Raw genomic sequence first — 21,322 nt, 5'->3', positions numbered from 1 at the left:
CAAATTCTAAGTGAATGCCATTAACAAGTTTGCTGATGAAACCACCATAACAGGATGGATATCTAACAACGATGAGTCAAAATACAGAAGGGAGATAGAGAGTTTGCAGCATGGTGCAATGAGGACAATCTCTTTCTCAACATGGGCAAAACTAAAGAACTGATCATTGACTTCAGGAAGAAAGGAGGAGGACATGCCTTCATCTACATCAACAGAGCAGCGTTTGAGAGGGTGGTGAGTGTCAAAGTTTCTCGGAGTAACAGTAACCAACGATCTGTCCTGGATTTCCCATGTAGCTGCGATGGTGAAGAAGGCACAACAATACCTTTTCTTCCTCAGGTGGCTCAGGAAAATTGGCATGTTCATAAGAACCCTCACCAACTTCTATAGATGCACCATTGAAAGGATACTGTCCAGGTGCATAACAGTCTGGTGTAGCAACTGCTTTGTCCAGGAGCACAAGGAACTACAGAAGGTGGTGTGCACAGCCCACACCATCACAGAAACCAAAGGCTGCCAACATCACTAAAGATCCATCGCCCTGCTAATGCTCTCCTGCAATCTCTTCCATCAGGCAGAAAATGCAGAAGCCAGAACACATGCACCAGAAGGTTCAAGAACAGCTTCTTCCCTGCCATTATTAGACCAATGAATAGACAGTGTTGCCTCAAATAACACTGATCTTGCTAATATTGATCTCATCTAGCGCACACCCTGTGCAATGTAACATGTACGTGTCTGTCTGATTCTTTTTGATCTGTACATCCTTGCTTATGATGATCTGCTTGTATTGCTCATAAACAAAGCTTTTCACTGTACTTCGGTAAACGTGACAATAAATCAAACAATCAATTGCCAGAACTGTGCACAGTGTTTCAAGTGCAGTTACACAAGGATTTAAGTCCCACCTGCTCCAGAGGTACAAACAACGTTACAGTGCAGTACAGGTCCTTTGGCCCTCAATGTTGCACTAACCTATGAAATTAAAAAAGTGTTTCATAACATCAATGAATAGGTTAATCAGGAAAAATATGTAAGAGGCTGTAGAGGTGCATTGGTAGTGTCCGACCCTTGGGACCAGAAGATCTTGGTTCATGTCCCATCTGAGCTGAAAGTGAGCCTGAACAGGTTGGTTTTAATAAAAAAGTTGGGAATGTGTTGCTGGAAAAGCGCAGCAGGTCAGGCAGCATCCAGGGAACAGGAGAATCGACGTTTCGGGCATAAGCCCTTCTTCAGGAATCCTTTCCTCTTCCTCCCTTTAATAAAAAAGTAGCTAGCAAGATTAGGGCTTTTAAAATTAAGATTAAAATAATTTCTCAATGACCACATTAACAATATTAAATGCAAGCTTTAAGAATGCAAGATATTGCTGATGCCCAGGATTACCATTTATAGAAGAGTAAGAATTCTGGCATTAATATCCCAAATCAAAGCTTGTATAATATAGAATCAGGAACAACACCTGTATCTTATATGTCTTATGTTTGTCATTTGTGCTCTGTCCAAAGATAGACCCTTAGTTCATTGTCAGGTGATGCTTCCTCCTGAATCAATGTCTTGGCAGATGTTCTGTCAATAGCACTAGTTTATTTCTATTCTTTTCTCTTTGTAGTTATGTTTGGAAGTTTTAGGGTGTTACAGTCATTAACTATTAAATCCAAAAATAATTTTATTTTTCACTTCAATGGTTTTCTTTCAATATACTTACCAAGTTCATGACAGCATTGATTTCATTGTAGCCGTCCAGAGCTTCCCCTAATATTTTGTTCAAAGAATTCCAATTCTTCACAGGTAAATATTTTGGTTCTCCAATACCGGAAGCAAAATGGCAAAAGATATTGGGTTTTTGAAAAAGAGCAGATTCATCCATATCCTGCCCACACAAAAATAAAATTACAGTATAAAGTTGTATAGGGTAAGAAAATAAGTTGAAATTGGAGAATAAAACACATCAGTGCCTAGCATGTACGAATACTTACTTTGCCACATTCAAATGAAATATACTTTGGAAAAGATGAAGATTTTGAAGTTTATCTGCAATCTTTTGTTGTACATTGACCCATCATGCCATTCGAGAAGTATTCTGGGATTTTGACCAAATGACACTGAAGAAATATTTCCAGGTCAAATGGTATGCAATATGGAGGAGGGTTTGCAAGTGCTAGTGTTCCAATGTATCTGATGCCCTTGTCCCTCTAGATGATAGTGGCCATGAGTTTGGAGCATTTGGGAATTTCCGCAGTGTGTCTCCTCATCTGTGGAGGAGGCAGTGAATATTTGTGGATTTGTTGCCAATCAAGCAGGTTGTTCTGTCGCAAGTATGTATTGTGTGCTTTGTAAATGGTGGACACATTTTGGAGAGTCAGGAGATCAGTTACTCACCACAGAATTTCTAGACTCTGCCCTGCTCTTGTAGCCACTGTATATATATGGCTTGTCCAGTTCAATTTTTGGTCAGTGGTCAACATGGAATGTTGATTGTGGGGGATTAGTTGAGGGTTACAATATTGAATGGAATGATGATCGGATTCTCCTTTGTTGGCAATCATCAATTCCTGGCACTAGTGTGCTGTGACTGTTACTTGCCACTTCTCAGCCCAAAGCTGAATGGTGTCCCAGTCTTGCTGCTGTTAGGCATAGACTGGTTCAGAATCTGAGGAGTTATGAATGATGAACATTAATGCGAACATCTCCACTTTTGATTTTAATGATGGAGGAAAGCAGCTAAAGATGATTAGGCCTGTGATGATGCCAAGAATAACTCCTCCAGAGGTATCCAGTAGCTGAGATAACCGAGTTCCAATAATTACACCCAGCTTCCTTTGTGACAGGAATAACTCCAACCAGTAAAGGTTTTCCCCCAATTGCCACTAACTCCAGTTTTGCTAGGGTACAAAGAATAAAGAACAAGGAAAATGTACAGCTCAGGAACAGGTCCTTCGGCCCTCCAAGCCTGTGCTGATCCAAATCCACTGTCTAAACCTATCATCCAACTCCTAAGGATCCCTCTGCTCCCCACCTACTCATACATCTGTCCAGATGCACCTTAAACGAATCTACCGTGACTGCCTCTACTACCTCTGTTGGCAATGCATTCCAGGCACTTATCACCCTCTGGGCACCTTAATGTCACACTCAGTTATAGTCCAACAGGTTTAATTGGAAGCACTAGCTTTCAGAGCACTGCTCCTTCATGAGGTGGTAGTGGAGTACATGATTGTAAGACACAGAATTTATAGCAAAAGTTTACAGTGTGATGTAACTGAAATTATACATTAAAAATACCTTGATTGTTTGTTAAGTCTCTCATCTGTTAGAATGATCATGTTTGTTTCACTTCTTTCATATGTAAATCGCGAAACCTTTTTTAAAAAAAAAGTTACATTCTCAAGTGAACTTTAACAAATAATGTCAGCCCAGATAATGTATTGAAAGTATTCGGCCCCTTGTGTGCTGCTGTCTGTACCATAATGTTTAGACTGATTCTAATCTAAAAAATGAATTAACAGAATCTTACATGGATTCATGCAGTTTTTCAGCAAAGTACAATGTAACTCTACAAGTACAAATTCACCCCACAAACGCATATGTGAATGTGTGCATGTTTGTGTGTGTGTGTGTGTTTGTGTGTAGGAGTGTCTGTTTGTGTATATAGTGCAGGGCCTGTGCCTGAAACTCCTGTTCCCTGGATGCTGCCTGACCTGCTGTGCTGTTCCAGCAATAAAGTTTCAACTTTGATCTCCAGCATCTGCAGTCCTCACTTTCTCCTCCTCTCGTGCAATGGGGTCACCTGCATTGTGTGACATGAGCTCAAGGTCCCGGTTGAGGCCATTCCTATGGGTACCAAACTTAGCTATCAGACTCCACTCGGTCACTTTTCACTGTTGCCTGTCCTGAAGTCTTCCTTGGAGGATGGTTACCCGAAGGTCCAAGGTCAAATGTCCCGGACCGCTGAACTGTTCTCCAACTTGGAGGGAACACTACTGTGTGTTATGATGGTAGACACTGCAAGATGTGTCAGAGTGTGGCCATGGATACCTTCATTACGCGTGGGGACACCTCCCACCATGTATGTGGCAGATACTCATGTGATTCAACCAACGTTGGCTATCTCAAACACTGCAGGCAAGGATGCCCTAAGGCATGGTACATTGGTGAAACCAAGCAGAGGCTACGGCAACGGATGAATCGGCACTGCACAACAATCAACAGATAGTAGTGTTCCCTCCAAGTTGGAGAATACTTCAACAGTCCAGGACATTCGACCTCGGACCTTCGGGTGATTATCCTCCAAGGCAGACTTTGGGACAGGCAACAGTGAAAAGTGACCGAACGGAGTCTGATAGCTAAGTTTGGTACCCATAGGAATGACCTCAACTGGGACCTTGGGTTCATGTCACACAATGCAGGTGATCCCATTGCCCTACACACACATACACTCTCACAGACACTTACAACACGCATCCCCCCAACACACACACACATTAAATTTGTACTTGCAGAGTTACATCGTACTTTGCTCAAAAACTGCATGAATCCATGTAAGATTCTGTTAATTCATTTTTTTGGATTAGAATCAGTCTAAATATTATGGCACAGACAGCAGCACACAAGGGGCCTAACACCTTCAATACATTATCTGGGCTGACAACAATTGTTAAAGTTCACTTGAGAATGTAACTTCTTAAAAAAAGTTTTGTGGTCTACATATGAAGGAAGCGAAACTAACATGGTCATTCTAACAGATGAGAGACTTAACAAACAATCAGGTTATTTTTCAATGTATAATTTCAGTTACATCACACTGTAAACTTTTGCTATAAATTCTGTATCTTACAATCATGTACTCCACAACCACCTGATAAAGGAACAGCACTCTGAAAGTTAGTGCTTCCAATTAAACCTGTTGGACTATAACCTGGTGTTGTGTGATTTTTAATTTTGTACACCCCCGTCCAACACCGGCATCTCCAAATCAGTTAAATGTGGACTTCTCAACAGAAGAATATGAAACTGTGATGACATTGTTTGACAAAACAAAACTAAGTTAATATAATAAAAACCATATATTGTCATAAAAGTCAAAACAAACGATCTATTTGGTTAGAATATGACAAAAATACTTCATGTGATTATAGTAGTTTAAAGCACTCTGAATGAGAAGTGCATAATACTACTAACTGCATAACTGTACCCCACAAATTCCAAAATTATAAAACATGGAGTTAGTCTGTCTCAACACCCTACCAAAGACAATCATCTCAGAGGAATGTGAATTAACTCAACTATTTTATCATGCAGACAATCATTTGTGCATTCAACTGGGTGCGGAAGAAGCTGGTAGATGGAATTGCTTTGGATAATATACTCTGACAGAGAAGGAAACTCCTCTAACTTTAATCCAAATATGCATAAATCATGGACCTGCCAGGATCATGTTTGAGAAATTGTTTAGTTGGTAAGCATTTATGGGATGAACTAACTAACCCCCTTGTGTTTTAAGTAACTGCTTTTCTCCAGGTCAAAGATCAAAAGTGGAAATGCAGAGGAAGCAGAGACCTGGGTAACCCATCTTTCTCACTCTCTGTCTCTCTGTTTCTGCCTCTCTATAAAAAAAACACACACACACATATTTATATATAATCCATTCTTCCTACAGCTTCTCACCTGTCGGCTGGTTGAACATCCACATGCCTCAGGCAGTGAATTAACAATCAATCCAATACTATTGTTTCGGGAAGCAAATATATCAATCATTCATCAACTTCCTTAAATTGCTTTGATGTAGAACTGAAAATATTTTTGAGACTAGTCTGAAACACTTCAACAGATCAATCATACACTCTTTTAAAAACTGACAAGTGAACTTTTCCTTGTGTCTTTTACAGTCACAGTGTTTAAACCACTAAAAATTGATTGAGTTGGCAAGCACATTATCTTGAAAATCCTGTTGTGGTTGAACAAAGTGTGGGAAAACTCTACCCCTCTACTTGGTGTGATGGACCAGGCCAAACCCCCTTAAAACATTTTAAGAAGGTAGCCCAAACCCGAACTTCCCTAGTTGTTTTAGGCAGATGTAAGGTGGATATCCCAAGCGTGATGCAGCTGGTCAAACCACTTGACTTCAAGTAAAACAGAATTTATTTACACACCACTGAATGAAACACTAACAAAAGAAAACAAAATTTAGACTAACAATGGTTTGAAAACCCAATCGACAACTTAACAAAGGAGCTGGTCCAATTTTCTGCAACATCCCCATAAACAAATTCCTTGGAAAAAAAAGATAAAGATTAAACATAGATTCATATAGGAGAGATGTAAGAGAGGGAGGGAGGATCAACCAGGGATCATTTGCCGAAGCATGGAACCATTGCAGCTCTTTCTTTAGGTCCCCTGCTAAAACTAAACCAAACGAGAAAAATCCCTGGTCTGGAAGAACTGGCCACTCCCTTTCATTGTACAAGTACTTTTTAAAAAATCTAAAAGCTGTTTCTTTGACTGTTGCCTTAGGCAGTATCAGTTAGCCATTTTCAAAATGGACTAATTCCAGACGAATCAAAACGTCTGCCTTTTATAACCCCTCTTGGGAAAAAAACAAAGATAACATAACCTTGTTAAAAGAGCAGCATCTTCACACTTGGTCAATGTACCTAAAAACACTGTCATTGTACCTAAACCAGATGGACTGTAATAGTTCAGGAGAGTGGCTCGTCACCACCTCTTATAGGGCACTTAGAATGGGCAACAAATGGTGGCCTTGCCAGCAAATCCTCAATTCATGAAAGACTTAAATAAAATTATCAATGTTTCACTGAACTATCAGTTCAGATTCAAGAATCTGAATTGGAATTTGAACCCTCGATTATTTATCATTAGTGAAGAGGAATAATTGAGGATATGAAGATAAACATCCCAATAGTTTGGTTTCTAAGTTTGTTTTAACAATTTAGTATTTGTTGTTTTTTAATAGTTACTTGTACACTCTTGGTTTGGTAAAAGCTGTAAAGTATTTTTGTACTGATTCAAGGGACAGGCATTAAGGACAAGGATGCTGCCTAAGAAGTAATATAATGAGAAACAACAGGAGTGAGCTAAGTGTCATACAAAATAGTCTAAATGCTAATAAAGAAGCTGTAGTTTATATTGTAAACATTTGAACAAGAAAATTAAATAATAATTTTGCAATTCCTATAATGCTTCCTATTTACCTGGAAGAATTTTTGACAGATGTTATTCTGATGTCTTGGAAAGTTTTCTGTGTCATGTTCATCAACTAATTTATCACCATAGACTCGGGAAGCTTCATGTAATAGGAGTCGGACTAAATCTTGAGCATTTTTTGCACATTCAGTTGTTGCAAAGAGAAAGCCCTGCAGTTGAACAGTTTAATAAAAATATAAGCATATCAACATAACAGCAATGCACTGTTATAGTTTTAAAGGATTGCAGTTTATGACAGCATTGAGGTTGCAGATATGCAGGCTCATTTAGTTGTAGCTCTTGACAGTACCTATTGTCTGATAGACAATGCTTTGAAAAATAATCTGTACTGATATTTAGTAGGTTCAATCAATGTTTAAGAAGGTGGCTGCAAGGAGGTTTACATTGCAATTCTTTCAGCTGATACACAATAGAAGGCCAATGATACAAAGTGTATTGTTGACTGGCCACGGCACACAATGGGGAATTCCCCACACATGTGTCATTTGTTCTGGGGGAAGGTAAAATGAATAAAATGGGTGACCTAACCCCAAGCTATTGCAAAGATGCCAATTTCCAATGCACTTAATTAAATTGGGTATTGACTAAGTAATTCACACAGTGAGCCAGAATAGGCAGAAATATTTCTTGCCAGTGTCTACCTTTAGAATATGATCTTTAGAATATCCTTTATTGTCATTATGTACTGAAGTACAAAGTACAGGAGTACAGTGAAATGTTGACAATGTCACCCCACTTGGTGCCATCTTAGGTATAAAGTACCGAGGTACAGAACCTGGAAATAAAATACAGAAATAAAGGAAACCAACCACGATCTTTGAACCTTGTTGAAATGTATCTATACCTCAGAGTTCAGGAGGCAAATTTCAGGTTTGTGGAAGATGCAACACTTGTGGGCGTTGTAAACTGCAAGGAGGGCAGTGTAGAATGCCAAAATGACATTTGTACAAGAGTGGAGTGCAAAGAGTTGGTAGATGAAGTTCAATGCAGAACAGTGCGAAGTGATATATGTTTTGGTGCAAAGAAAACAAAGCGTGCTATTCTAGAGGATGTGCAGGAGCAGAGGGACTTGGGTCAATATGTGCATAAGTCATTAAAGTTAAGAAAGTGTACAGTATTTTAGCTATCATTAATAGAGGAATAGAGTACCAGAGTAAGGAGGCTAAGCTGAATCTGAATAAGATGCTAGTTTGACCTCAGTTGGACTACTTCATACAACACTCTAGGAAGGATGTGAATACATTAAAGTGAGCGCAAGAATAGCCCCAGGGTTGAGAGACTTCAGTTGTGTAGAGCAAGCAGTTATTGCAAAGAGGTTGCTGGTATTCTTGAAGATATCACTTCTGTTACTTGTGAAGCTTATGGCACTAATTCTACTGATCCACATTAGTGGTTCATGGTAAAGAACTGCTCAATGCCATGTGTTTGAGAAAGTTGATAGCTAGGAAATTTAAGTCAAAGCAAAAAAATAAATAAATAGCCTCCTAAACCTGTAAAATCACTTCAAAGCAGAGGAAGTACATTCTAAGAACAAATCCTGTGAGCAAAACTATGTGCAAAAATGTAATTGTCAGATCTCAGTATTTAAAGATTTTCCAGCCTATTGATTACTCAATGCCATCTGATACTGTTGTTCTCTCACCTTGTTCAACCTGTGTCAAACAGCCAGGGAAACCCATGAATCAAGATTCAGAATACAAGGATAAAGATGGATCTAAACATATTGTACCAGCATCAACCCAATCAGAAGTTGGCAGTTCTTACACTTAGCAATGCTGCTGAGAGAGTCATGGCTGTTGTCAACGACTACCACTCCAGAGTTTCAGGATCATGGAGGACCTAGACAACAGGTATGTAGTGAGGGCTTCTGTAGGCTCAGGGTTAAATGAAATTAGGTTAGGATCTGGGTCTCGCCAATGTCCAAAGGTGATGCGTGCCTTTGACACAGGGACCTCTTCCAAGTTGAAAAATGACCTACACTGTTAAACCTGTCATGGAATGAGGTATTCATATTTTGGCCATTTATGGACCTCAAATGATGATAGGGGGAAAGAGTGAACCATAGTGAAGGTAAATTGAATATTATTATAATTATTTCATGGAATATTGGCCTTTAATTCAAAAGTTTGCAGTATAAAAATAGGGAGGAATTGTCAAACTCTACCAAGGTACTAGTCAGACCACAGCTGGAATACTATGGACAGTTTTTAGTCCCTTATCTAAGGGAGATATACTGGCATTGGGGGCAGACAAGAGAAGATTCACTGGGCTAACACCAGGTATGGAAGGTTTGTCTTATGAGGAGAAGATAAATAGGTTGGGCCTTTATCATTGGAATTTAGAAGAAAGAGAGGTGACCTTATTAAAACATACAAGATTTTTAAGTGACTTGACAGAATAGCTGTGGTAAGATTAGTTCCCTTTGTGGAAAGTCTATGACTGGATATCATAATCTCAAGTTTAGAGATTGCACATTTAAACAGAGAGGAGGAAGAATTTCTTCTTTTATAGAGTGGTGAATTTGTAGAATTCTTTGTTGTGGACAGTTAATGAGGCTGAGTTGCTAAATATATTCAAGACTGAGATGACAATTTTTAAATTATAAGGGCATCAAAGTTTATGTGAAACGGCAGGAAGTGGAATTGAGGCTTATATCATTACATGGAAACAATTTAAATTTCCATTCTAAATGACATTACAACATTATAACTTTAAACACAGTTAGTACCAGGTCACTATTCGCAACCAAAGCGGAAGCGTCTTGAATCTATTGCTATAACAGTTCATTTGGAAGTCACTGTAAAGTTTTCTCTTGCATTTAATTACAAACTTAACATAAATGGATAAAGAAATTTACTGTACCTGAAATATGTTAGAAAGATCTCTCAAGTTGAATATGTAATGAAATTTAATAGCGGTTGGTAGATAAAATGATGCAATTCTCTGGTGCAAGGCTGTTGATTAAAAAATAATTTGGCAAAATGGAACATGAAACATCTTAATGTTGCACTTTAAAAGTCTAAAATAAAATTTCTGATTAACAAATATCTACTTCAGCAAAAACTTGGCAATTCCATGGGGAAATGCGATCAGTGTTTTAAACACAGATAGAACACAGAACAGTACAGCACAGAAAAGTCCTAAATGACACCATACATCAGCAGAGGGCTTTAAAATCCAGATGTTACAGATGAATTGTAGAGAAGAAGGAAATAAAAAATGCTGGGGAAACTCAGTCAGTCTGGCAACACCTATGGAGAGAGAAGCAGAGCTGTTGTTTCAAGTCCTATATGACTCCTCCCCAGAATGTGACTTAACATTAACTCTGTTTCTCCCAGATGTTGCCAGACCTACTGAGATCCCCAGCATTTTCTATTTAATTTCAGATTTCCAGCATATAAGGGAACTAATGTCAAAAAGGAAAAGAAAGGGAATTAAGACCTGTATACTGGTAAACTGTTATAGAATGAGGAAATTAGTCTTTATTTTACTTTCTCTAGCCCCTTGTCTTTTATTAAAAATTGTAAGGGTTATGCGATAATTATTATTTAATTAAAACATTGGGATTTTAAAATAAGCCTGATGTCTGCCATGACCGAGTTGATAGTGCATAACTGATCAAAGCAGGGTACCTGCCATTTCAGTTTGATTGACAGCTCCAAGCATTTATAAGCTCTCTGGAGTGGAACTACAGGCTGCATTTTACCAAACCTTGGCTGCATTGATTTCGGCAAATTTCATGGAGTATTTTTCTCCTTGAACTCCTGTGAGTTTTCTCACACAATTCTGTGCTTTTCACCTCATTATGTATGCACCACATCCCTTTGGTACTGCTCTCATTCTATCTTGAGTTCTCTAGTTCAGTTCTGGCAAGATGGCAGGAGAGTAGCATGCTCCTTTGCTCTGCTCTGCCTTTTTCTTTCTTTCCTTTTTTTTCTCCTATTTTAGCAGTCCTGGAGCAGTGTTCAGTGAAGTGGTCCCCAGAGAGTGTGAGGGGAAGTATGTCCTGGACCAGTACACAGGGAAGCATGTTCTTGAGCAGTGAAGAGAAGAATGTCCCAGACCAGTGCAAGGGGAGCGAGCCCTGGAGCAGCGTGAGCAGAAGTGTGTCTCAGAGTAGCGCAAGAGGAAGTGTGCCTTGGAGAAGCATGAGGGGAATGAGCCCTGGAGCAGTGCAAGGGGAAATGAGACTTGGAGATCTGCAAGAGGAAAGGCGAGTCCTGGCACAGCTGATTGTCTGGCGGAGCGGACTGGAGGCTTAGAATGGAGTGTGACTGTCATTGGAATGGAGTGTGCCTGGCACTGGTGGTCAGACCATGTGCTTGCTGAGCTCTGAAAATGCCCTTGTAATGTTATATCAATCTGAAATTGTTTACTGGACTGTAATGTCAATCCTCTAACTATGTTATAACTATCTTACTTCTAATTTATTTTTCACACTGTAAGTAATGCGACTACTTTTCCTTTTATTCTGCTTTCGGGTCCAAAATTTGAACCTAGGTATTTGTACCTAAGATGGTGCCATTAGAGGCAGCCATTATAAAATCACTGTACTCCTGTACTCTTATACTGGTGTATATGTAACAATAAAGGTTATTCTATTCTAATGGCAGAATTATTCACAACTACAAGTGGCTTCTGGGATTCATGACACTAGCACCATATTTAAATCCTAGCTATGCTCAGGTCGAATACTGCTAGTCAGGAAAAGCTATCCACAATGTGTTGCTGCATAATTCTAAAGAACATGACTGGGAAAGGAAAGTTGACAGCTAACTCCACTATACTTCAAGCATCACCTGCTTATCAATAACCTGATCACTGATGCACAGAACATTAACTGAGTTTCTGGATTAATAGTTTAGCAATAATACCACTCAACCATCACCTTCCCTTTTAATTACCATTCTGGATATCACTAAAATTTGTACAATTCCAGTTTTTATGAAATATATGGTGGCTGCAAGTTTGATATAAAGCACATTAAAATGAGACTTCTTTCATACAGGATCTTGTAAGAAACTGAGACATCAGCAGACTCAAAACAAATTATAATAAGTAAATAACAATTCATAAACAATTATGTTTTTGGTTATTGTAGAAAATCTATGCAGCAGAAATAAGAATTTATTTAGTGTGTAGCTTTATGTACTAACCAAGAGCTGCAGTGACCAGTTGTGTATGAAATTTTACCATTGATGATGGAAAATTTCGACCAGTTAAATGTTGAGAAAGGATGCTGCTGTAGATGGATTGAAGTGCATCTTGTCCTGGGAAACTCACAGCAAAGACACAGAAATGACGCTGAAATAAAAGATTATAAAATACTTTCACTCTAATTATCTGTGTGATAATGTGATAACCGGTCTTAGACCTTTTTAAAAAACCTATATACTCACTTAGTTCTTGGATAAAATTACAAATTAAGCAATACAAATGATGGTGAATTAACCCAAAGTTAAATAGATTAAACTGCGGGCAGGTATTAATATATTTGTAATTGGACAAACTGATGGTGGATAGCGAGGTTTGAGAAGATTTGTAGATTAGGTTGAGGTTCTGGATGTAAGTTTGTTTGCTGAGCTGGAAGGTTTGTTTTCAGACATTTCATCACCATACCATAGTATGGTATTTAATTCATTCAAAAGAAAAGCTAAAAGTAAGCTTAAAGTTTCTGCAGTTTCCTCCAAGTGGCCAGATATGTGTAGGTTAATGGATTCTCCATAGGATATGCAGGGTTATAGGGACAGGGTAAGGACAGTGTGCGATGCTCTTCAGGGTGGTTGGTGTGGACTTGATGGGCCAAATGGCCTGGTTCCACACTGTAGGGATTCTATGAGTCAGTGAATATTACCATACCTGTGCAAGGTAATATTATTTTCTGCCTTTCTGTGATCAGTCAAAAAAAACCTCCAAACTACCCCAGCAATATTGCTTCCACAAACTTGCCTCAGCACAATAAATCAAAAAGAAAATTTCGGTACAACTCTTTTGAGTGACACATTTAATAGCCTTTGGCTAATAAACTTTGGCAGCACAGAGTTAATCTTGACTGATAATGCTTTTTACTTCTTGAATGATTAATGAAGGCTTTACTGGCACATTCCATGAGCAATTTTGGACTACTTACCTATCTTTCAGTGATGGCATATCCTGCTCTTATAATGGCTTCAGATGCATACAGGGATAAAACCTGTTGTTGCCTCACCAGCTGACTAATGTTGCAGCCATTGCTGGCAACATTTTCTTCCTCCAAGTTGTGTGGACAGTGTTTTAGCAATCAATAAAAATTGTTGTTGTAATCTGAAATATCGTTAAAGTGAATCGTCCTTCACTTGCTGCTGTTTTAATAACGACTGGGAAAGTATTGTGAGCATTTAAAATTAATAACGGTAATAGGCAGAGAAAACATGACAAAAATGAGAATAAAAAATGGAATTCACATAGATGGTTGTAAACTCATTGTGGAATAGCTACTGATCTTGTATATTTATACATTAATGATCCAGATAAAGGAACTAAGGATATTCTGGCTAAGGTTGTTGATGATTTAAAGATAGGTGGAAGGGTAGGTCATATTGAGAAGGTGGGAGGCTGGAGAAAGATTTAGACAGGTTAAGAGAATGGGCAATGAGGGGTCCAAACTGCATTATGGTATTCCTCTAACCTGGCTGACAGATCATCCTCTGCTCCCAACAAGCCTGTTTGGTGCTCCTCAGTCTACATGTCCATTTGCAAATATTCACAATTTGCTGACAGCATGAAGTCCTTTCCTGTCTGGGGCTGAGCAAGTTCCTGGTCTCTGACAGTCTTCTGTGTGTAACAAACCTGGGCATTCCTTCCTTTGCCAGGTGTGGAGATGTGACAGTGAAGTGCTCATCAGCATATGCTCCCAACTGTAACCTAGCTAAATATCTACCAAGGTAACTGAGCTGTTAGAAGGTACAGGAGGCAGACTTACTGATTCGTGTGCCAACAGAAATCAAAGGAGAGAATGCATAGGGACCAAGGGTAGAGGTTGTAGCATGATATGCCAGATAAGTCAATAATTTGTGGCATGGCAACATCCCCACCTGCAACGTTTTACTGTACTCCTGTACTTGAGTACACGAGACAATAAATTATATTCTAATTCTAAAAGATTTTCCTCAGAGACGCTCACCATCTTGATTGAGAAAGATATCACTGATCCTTCATTATTGCTGGCTCAAATTCTTGGAATGCCTTCTGTAATGAAATTGTGGGTCAACCTACAGCACATGGACTGCAGTGGTCAACAAATCAGTTCACCACCATCACGTACATTCCATAAATTAATAAAAATTAAACTACTCTTGACGGCCCTTGCTGATGCAAATTAAATTGCTCCACTGATCAGTTTGGACATCTAAATTGCAATCTGAAGAGACCAACTGTCTTTTTAATTGTTATGATCATAATCGACTGGCCTGCATTATAGTATTCCGTTGAATTGTCCTTAGTTACTCACTGGTATCATCTGCCATTTCTTCAGTGAGCAACACTTCTGAACAAATATCCACTCTTGTAGTTATGCTGAGTAATTGAAAAGCAGATTCTAGGATCTGGGGGTCCTAGAACATGCAAACACAATGATTGCTCCCAGGATAACAAGTACACATTGCAGGATCTACTGCCAGTGATCACAGATCCATTTGATACTGAGGGAGGGAAACCCCTTACAGTTGATGAAGCTCTCGCTATCATTCATTGTATGTTTGATGTGAGGCTAAGAGCAGAATTCATCAAACAGCAAAGGCAGGAGAGTCCAAAGAAGAACCAGGGAAATCAAGAACTGATGGTGGATTTAGAAAGCTAAAGAGTTGTAACTCATTATAAAGAGTTGACAAGCATGACACCCAGAGTTCCGTCAGTGCCACTAAGGCAAAATATCAATCCAACAAGCTTGGCCTCAAGCTGATGCAATGTAGGGATAGAACTCTTTTGGGAGACAAAGTAAACATCAGCCTCCGATGAAAAGAATGCCTTCAAAAAACTTACACTGCGATCTATTTGCTGGCAAGAATGTGTTTGAAAAAATCCCCTGCATGTCCATCAAAGATAGTCTTGGACTCCCATCCAGCTTGGAAGAAGTTGAAGCCTCATGCAGACTGGAAAACCTGCAGAAGTAGATGGGATTCCAGTGGAGATCTTCAACTTGAGGAGCAGAGTTTACCCATCTTCTCAATCAACTGATTTTGAAAATCTAGGACATATTCCTGCCAATTTCATGGATGCTGCCATCACCACCATCTTCAAGAAGGGAGACACAGAGGACTGTGGGAACGTTTGAGGGATTTTCTGGCTTCTCGTTGCTGGGAAGATCATCTTACAAATGCTCACTAGGCATCTTTTACCAGTCTTAGGGAAAATCCTTCCTGAAAGCCAGTGTTGCTTTTGAACAAACTCCGAAACTATGGACATGATTTTTATGCTCGGCAACTCCAAGATAAATACCAGGAACAGCACTAACCACTCTACATTGCCTTCATTGGCCTGAACAAGCATTTTGACTCAGTCAGTTGGAAAGTGTTTTGGAAGATCCTGTCAAAAGCCAGCTATCCAGAGAAATTCAACAACATACTCCATCTCCTTCATGATATGATGTCAGTGATGGTCCTCACTGATGGTAATATGACAGAGTCCTTTGACGGCAAGGCAGAGGTCTAGCAGAAATATGTCATCGCACCCGTCCTTTTCTCCATCTTCATCACCACCATACTTCATCTTATCAAGAACAAACTTCCCAGTAGTGCAGAGATGGATGGAAAACTTTTCAACTGTAGTTAGTTGAAATCCAAGAATGAAACAACACTGATCTTCCTTGTGAACTTTCAGTATACAGATAACAATATCATCTCTGCTCTCTCAGGAGAGAATCTTCAAGCATCACTTAATGCCACTGTGGAAGCTACTGAAGAATTGGTCTCAGCCTTAACTTCCACAGGACTAAAATCCTTTACCAACTTGTCCAGGTCAAGTTTCTAGTCATCCCTCCATTAAAATCAACAGAGAAATCTTCCCGAACATGGGACATTTTCTCTGCCTGAGAAGTTACCACTAATCTAAGGCTGACTTTGATGCAAAGATTCAACATCAAATTCAATCGGCAAGTATTGCCTTCAGAAGCCTAAGGATGAGAATCTTTGACAACCGTGACATTTATGCTGATACCAAGGCCCTTCTGAGAAAGGCAGTCATCTTTCTCACTTTTCTATATGGTTCCAAAACCTGGATTACGTTTCAATGCTACATCAAGACTCTTAAGAAGTACCATCAACGCTGTTTAAGATGGATTCTCTGCATTAGCTTGGAGGACAGGCGTACTAACATAAGTATCCTAGAATATACCAGCATAGAGGCAATGATCATCTGAAACCAATTCCACTGGGCTGGCCACATGCTTAGGATGTCTGAGTTCTGACTGCCAAAACAAATCTTTGCTGCGCTCAAGGAAGGCAATTAAATGAAAGGAGATCAAAGAAAGCATTTCAAAGATTCCCTTAAAGCTTCCCTCAAGAACTGCAACATAGAATTCAATGCATTGGAGACCCGCATTCAGAAGAAACTGACTTGGAGGAAACACCTTTATAAAGGGACACAATTCTTTGAGAATTCGTTTTGTCATTGGGTGCAAGAGAAAGTATGAAATGGAACGAGAGAAAGGAATGCCAATGATCTCAAGTACAAGGACCAATTCCACTGCCCAGAAATACATGCCAAATGTGTGATCAGCGATGTGACTCTTGGATTGGGCTCATCAGTTACACTAGGAAGCAAAGAACTATGACCAGTGACACAGAATTTCCTATGTGGACAACCATACTCAGTAGCAAGTAATTGCCAATGAAGATGCACTGATTGGCCCTCACAAAGACAATATCTGCCCCAATCTTGATCCAGTTTATATGGCTGACTAGAAAATACCACACATGTCTTGAGTAGATGACTGAAATGGGACTAAAGCATAGAAATTCAGGACCACTGTGATCTTTAGAGCCAATAGAATCACCTCCAATTCCATCATATCTTACAAACTGACACAGCCTCTTGGAAAAGGCGCAGTGTTTGAAGACATTAGTACTCTTACATTGGAGTTAGCTCGTCTGGTGTATGTACAATTGGTACACTAGTTGCTTGTTTCTTCTCACAGGTGTCTGCACCAGTTCACTCTGTGGCTCCTGATGAAGGATTATGCCTGAAACATCGATTCTTTTGCTCCTCAGATGCTGCCTGACCTGCGCACACTTTATCGACTCTGATTTCTCTAGCATCTACAGTCCTCACTATCTCCTTCTGTGCTCTTTGCCAATTCTACATTATGGAATTGGCCTGGCAGTTGACAAGCAGGTTCCTGTTGTTGGTGGGCAATTGCTTACTGCTTCCTCTCACTCCAGTTCACGTCCTCACTATAAGAGCCTCGATAGGGATAGAGCATGTCGACTTCGTGTTAACAAGCTAAAAGTGGTGGGATCCAAGATGGCGGCAACCCAGCAAGACTGAGTCTATAGTGATCCTCCCAAGACTTGGGTACAGTGGGTCACCCACCCCCTACCACGCTCACCGAATCATTTATAATAGTTGTGTAATTTAATTAGTTGTGTAATATTACATTTAAACAATTTAATCCTAAGTTAAAATGACTAAAGGGAAGGGAGCCCGCAGCTCTCAGCAAGCAGGAACCCCTCCCCCACCCTCTCCAGCTGCAGCAGAGGCGTCCACAGCCACCCCGGGGGACTTACCAACAGTAACAAGCCTTGCAGAAATGATTTCCAAGCTTGACTCGAAGATCGATGCCTTTATTGCAGAATCCAGAAATCGTTGGGACTCGCTCTCGGCCGCGCTGCAGAAGCATGACCGAGAAATTCAAGAAATTGAACGCCGAGTCGGAGGGGCGGAGTTAAAGGCCGCGACCTCCGAAAATACCGCTCAATCGGCCGTGGATAAGGTCCGGACTCTCGAGCAGCGAGTCCGGACCTTGGAAAATCATATTGACGACCTCGATAATCGAGGTCGTCGAAAAAATATTCGTTTGCTGGGCCTTCCCGAACAGGAAGAGGAAGGCCAGCTTCAGCATTCCTGGAGCAGTGGCTGCCACAGCTTTTAAATCTGCAAGTTGGATCAGGCCAGGTAAGGATGGAATGGGCCTACCGGGTCGCAATACGCGGGCCCGGCTCGAACCAGCGCCCACGCCCGGTCCTGTTCCGGCTGCAGAGCTACAAGGAGAGGCAGATACTCCTAGAAGCCTCTAGAAATCTCAGAAAAGACCCCCAAGCTATGATCTACAAAGGATCCAAGATCATGCAATTTCAGGACTTTTCCCCGGCTCTGGTTCGAAAGAGGAAGGCATTCAACGAGGCGAAGAAGCGTTTAAGGGACTTAAATATTCAGTACTCCTTACGCTACCCAGCGATGTTACGCTTTAACCATGAAGGATTCGTATATAACTTTGGATCACCAGAAAAGGCTAAGGAATTCTTGGACTCTCTTAGATAAACTGTAAGACATAATGGATGTTGGTCTGCCTTTCCCCCCCGCTTTGGTTTATATCCCCCCCTTTTTCTTTTCTCTTACCTTACTGTTTAATATTATCATGGGGGGTGGGGAGAGGGATTTGATTTTCTCCCCCCCCTTGGGGTTGTTTTCTGTTATTATTTTATGTATATATGAGGGATGTATGTATATGTGTGTGTATATATATATATATAAAAGCTGGGGGGTTTGGTTAATGTTGGTGGGGGGAAGGTGGTTACCTTATTCAATTTTACCTCTGTCTCTAGGAGCGGGGTTGTTTTCCCCTTGTTATTTTGTATTATTATATTTAATTATTATTCGTTGAGGTGGTAATTTTATAGTTATATGTTTATATATGGTATTAACATTACCAAATATACCCAGGTGTTGGTATGGGTGGGGGTAGGGTGCTCACTGTTAACTCTACCTTTGTATTATATTTGAATTCTCCTCATTTTATTGAGGAGTGCCTGGGTCAAGGGTGGGGCATTGGTTGGGAGAGGATATGATGGACTTTTGGAGAGGAAGTGACACCCCCTGGGAACAAGGGGGAAAGTCTCCACTTAGATACGTTTTATATTTTTTTAATTTAGTATTAGTTTTTTACTGTATTGTTGTGGGTGTATTAAAGAGGTTTTATTTTTGTAAATTTTACATGTTCTACGCTCGGAATGTTCTGGATAGGGTTCCCCCTCCCGAGGGGTCTCGGATTGGCCCAAAGGATTATGGTTGATCAGTCGGTTAAGTGGTGCACCTGGAATGTCAAGGGGAGTAATTCGCCAGTCAAAAGGAAGAAAATATTATCAAATCTTAAGAAGGAAAGAGTTGATATAGCTCTCCTACAGGAGACACACCTGTCAGATAAAGAACACTTGAAATTACGACAGGGCGGATTTGATCAGGCCTTTTTTTCTTCTTTTAGCTCAAAAAGTAGGGGAGTTGTTATTCTTGCTCGGAAGAATTTCCCTTTCAAAATCCTAAAGCAGATAAAAGGCGAATCTGGACGATATATCTTGATTAAAGCCCTCATAAATGGAGAGGAATATGGGATTTTAAATTTGTACTGCCCCCCGGCACACCCCTTTAAATTTATAACGGAAGCCTTTTCAAAATTGATGGCTTTTGATGCCCGTCATATAATTAAAGGGGGAGACTTTAATTGTATTATGGATCCAGAAATAGATAGGATTCCCAAGAGTACTGCAGGAGTATCTCCCAGATCTAGACAATTGATGGATCTGAACAAAGAATTAGGATTAGTAGATGTATGGAGATGTCTTCATCCACAGGGTAGAGATTTTTCTTTCTACTCTAATCCACATAAATGTCATACCAGAATTGATATGTTTTTTGCCCCCTCGATTTTTTTAAATTCCATATCATCCTGTAAAATAGGTAGTATAGCAATTTCTGACCACGCTGCTGTATATATGGAAACTAAGGCGAGGAACAATGGGATATCCCCTCGGCATTGGCGTATGGACCCCTTCCTAATGAAAGATAGTAAATTTGTAAAGTACTTCTCTCAAGAATTTAAAATTTTTTTAGAAATTAATTCAGGTACAGCTAGCAACCTGATGTGGGAGACCATCAAAGCTTACATGCGAGGCTTGATCATCTCCTACTCAGTGACCCAGAAGAAATTAAAGGGAGAACAACAGCGTCTGCTTGAAGCCCGCTTAAAAGCGGCAGAAACAGCATACACTGGTAGACCTTCTATTATTAAATTGCAAAGGATTACAGCTCTTAGGACAGCTCTAAACACTACGCTTACTCAAACGGCTAAGAGGGAAATATTATTTGCAAAGCAAAGGTTATATGAATATTGCGACAAACCGGGTAGATACTTAGCATTTCTTGCAAAGAAAAAAAAGGCCCCTCAGACTATTATGTCTATCAAGGAAAGTACGGGTATTTTGACTCATGATCACAAAAAGATTAATGCGATCTTTAGAGAATTTTATTCTGAGTTATATAATTTGACTTTTCCAGGCCTAACTCCGGAACAAGTATCGGTCCTAAATGCTCCTCTTACACTCCAAGAAATACTTGATGCAATTAGGCAACTTCAAAGTGGTAAGGCGCCGGGCCCAGATGGTTTTCAAGCTGAATTCTATAAAGAATTTACAGAAATGCTGGCTGGTCCACTTATGGACATGTATAACTATGCATATAATCAGGGCTGTCTCCCGCCTTCGCTGAAAGAGGCAAATATCTCTCTTATCCTTAAAAAAGGAAAGGACCCAGAAGATTGCACATCATACAGACCAATATCCTTGCTAAATGTAGATTTTAAAATCCTCTCTAAAACGTTAGCACTGAGACTAGAAAGGATACTGCCACATATTATAAAGGAGGATCAGACGGGGTTTATTAAGGGCCGTAGATCATCCAATAATGTTAGAAGGGCTCTGAATATGATTCAAGCTTGTCATCAGGGAAAGATACCAGGAGTAGTGGTTTCATTAGATGCGGAAAAGGCATTTGATAGGGTCGAATGGTCATATTTGTTTTACACATTGGAGAGGTTTGGTGTTGGACAGGTGTTTACCAAATGGGTCTCAAC

At 39.9% G+C, this 21,322-nt stretch overlaps 1 protein-coding gene across 1 annotated transcript in view; it reads right to left on the bottom strand.

The window, feature by feature from the left end:
* Positions 1-21,322, bottom strand: part of LOC122562216 (dynein axonemal heavy chain 17-like) — a 471,020-nt gene that overhangs the window by 113,373 nt on the left and 336,325 nt on the right. The window contains exons 49-52 of the mRNA XM_088000362.1: positions 12,381-12,528; positions 10,087-10,178; positions 7,212-7,373; positions 1,709-1,873 (exon numbers count right to left, since the gene is read on the bottom strand). Coding sequence (XP_087856488.1) covers positions 1,709-1,873; positions 7,212-7,373; positions 10,087-10,178; positions 12,381-12,528 — 567 coding nt within the window. The remainder of the gene's footprint in view (positions 1-1,708; positions 1,874-7,211; positions 7,374-10,086; positions 10,179-12,380; positions 12,529-21,322) is intronic.

The sequence above is a fragment of the Chiloscyllium plagiosum genome, unplaced genomic scaffold (genome assembly GCF_037043375.1).
Source record: "Chiloscyllium plagiosum isolate Xiang-an unplaced genomic scaffold, Cpla_swu_hap1 HiC_scaffold_25, whole genome shotgun sequence".
NCBI lineage: Eukaryota > Metazoa > Chordata > Chondrichthyes > Orectolobiformes > Hemiscylliidae > Chiloscyllium > Chiloscyllium plagiosum.
Note: the sequence above shows the minus strand (reverse complement) of the source record. Positions and strands in the feature narration are given on the sequence as shown.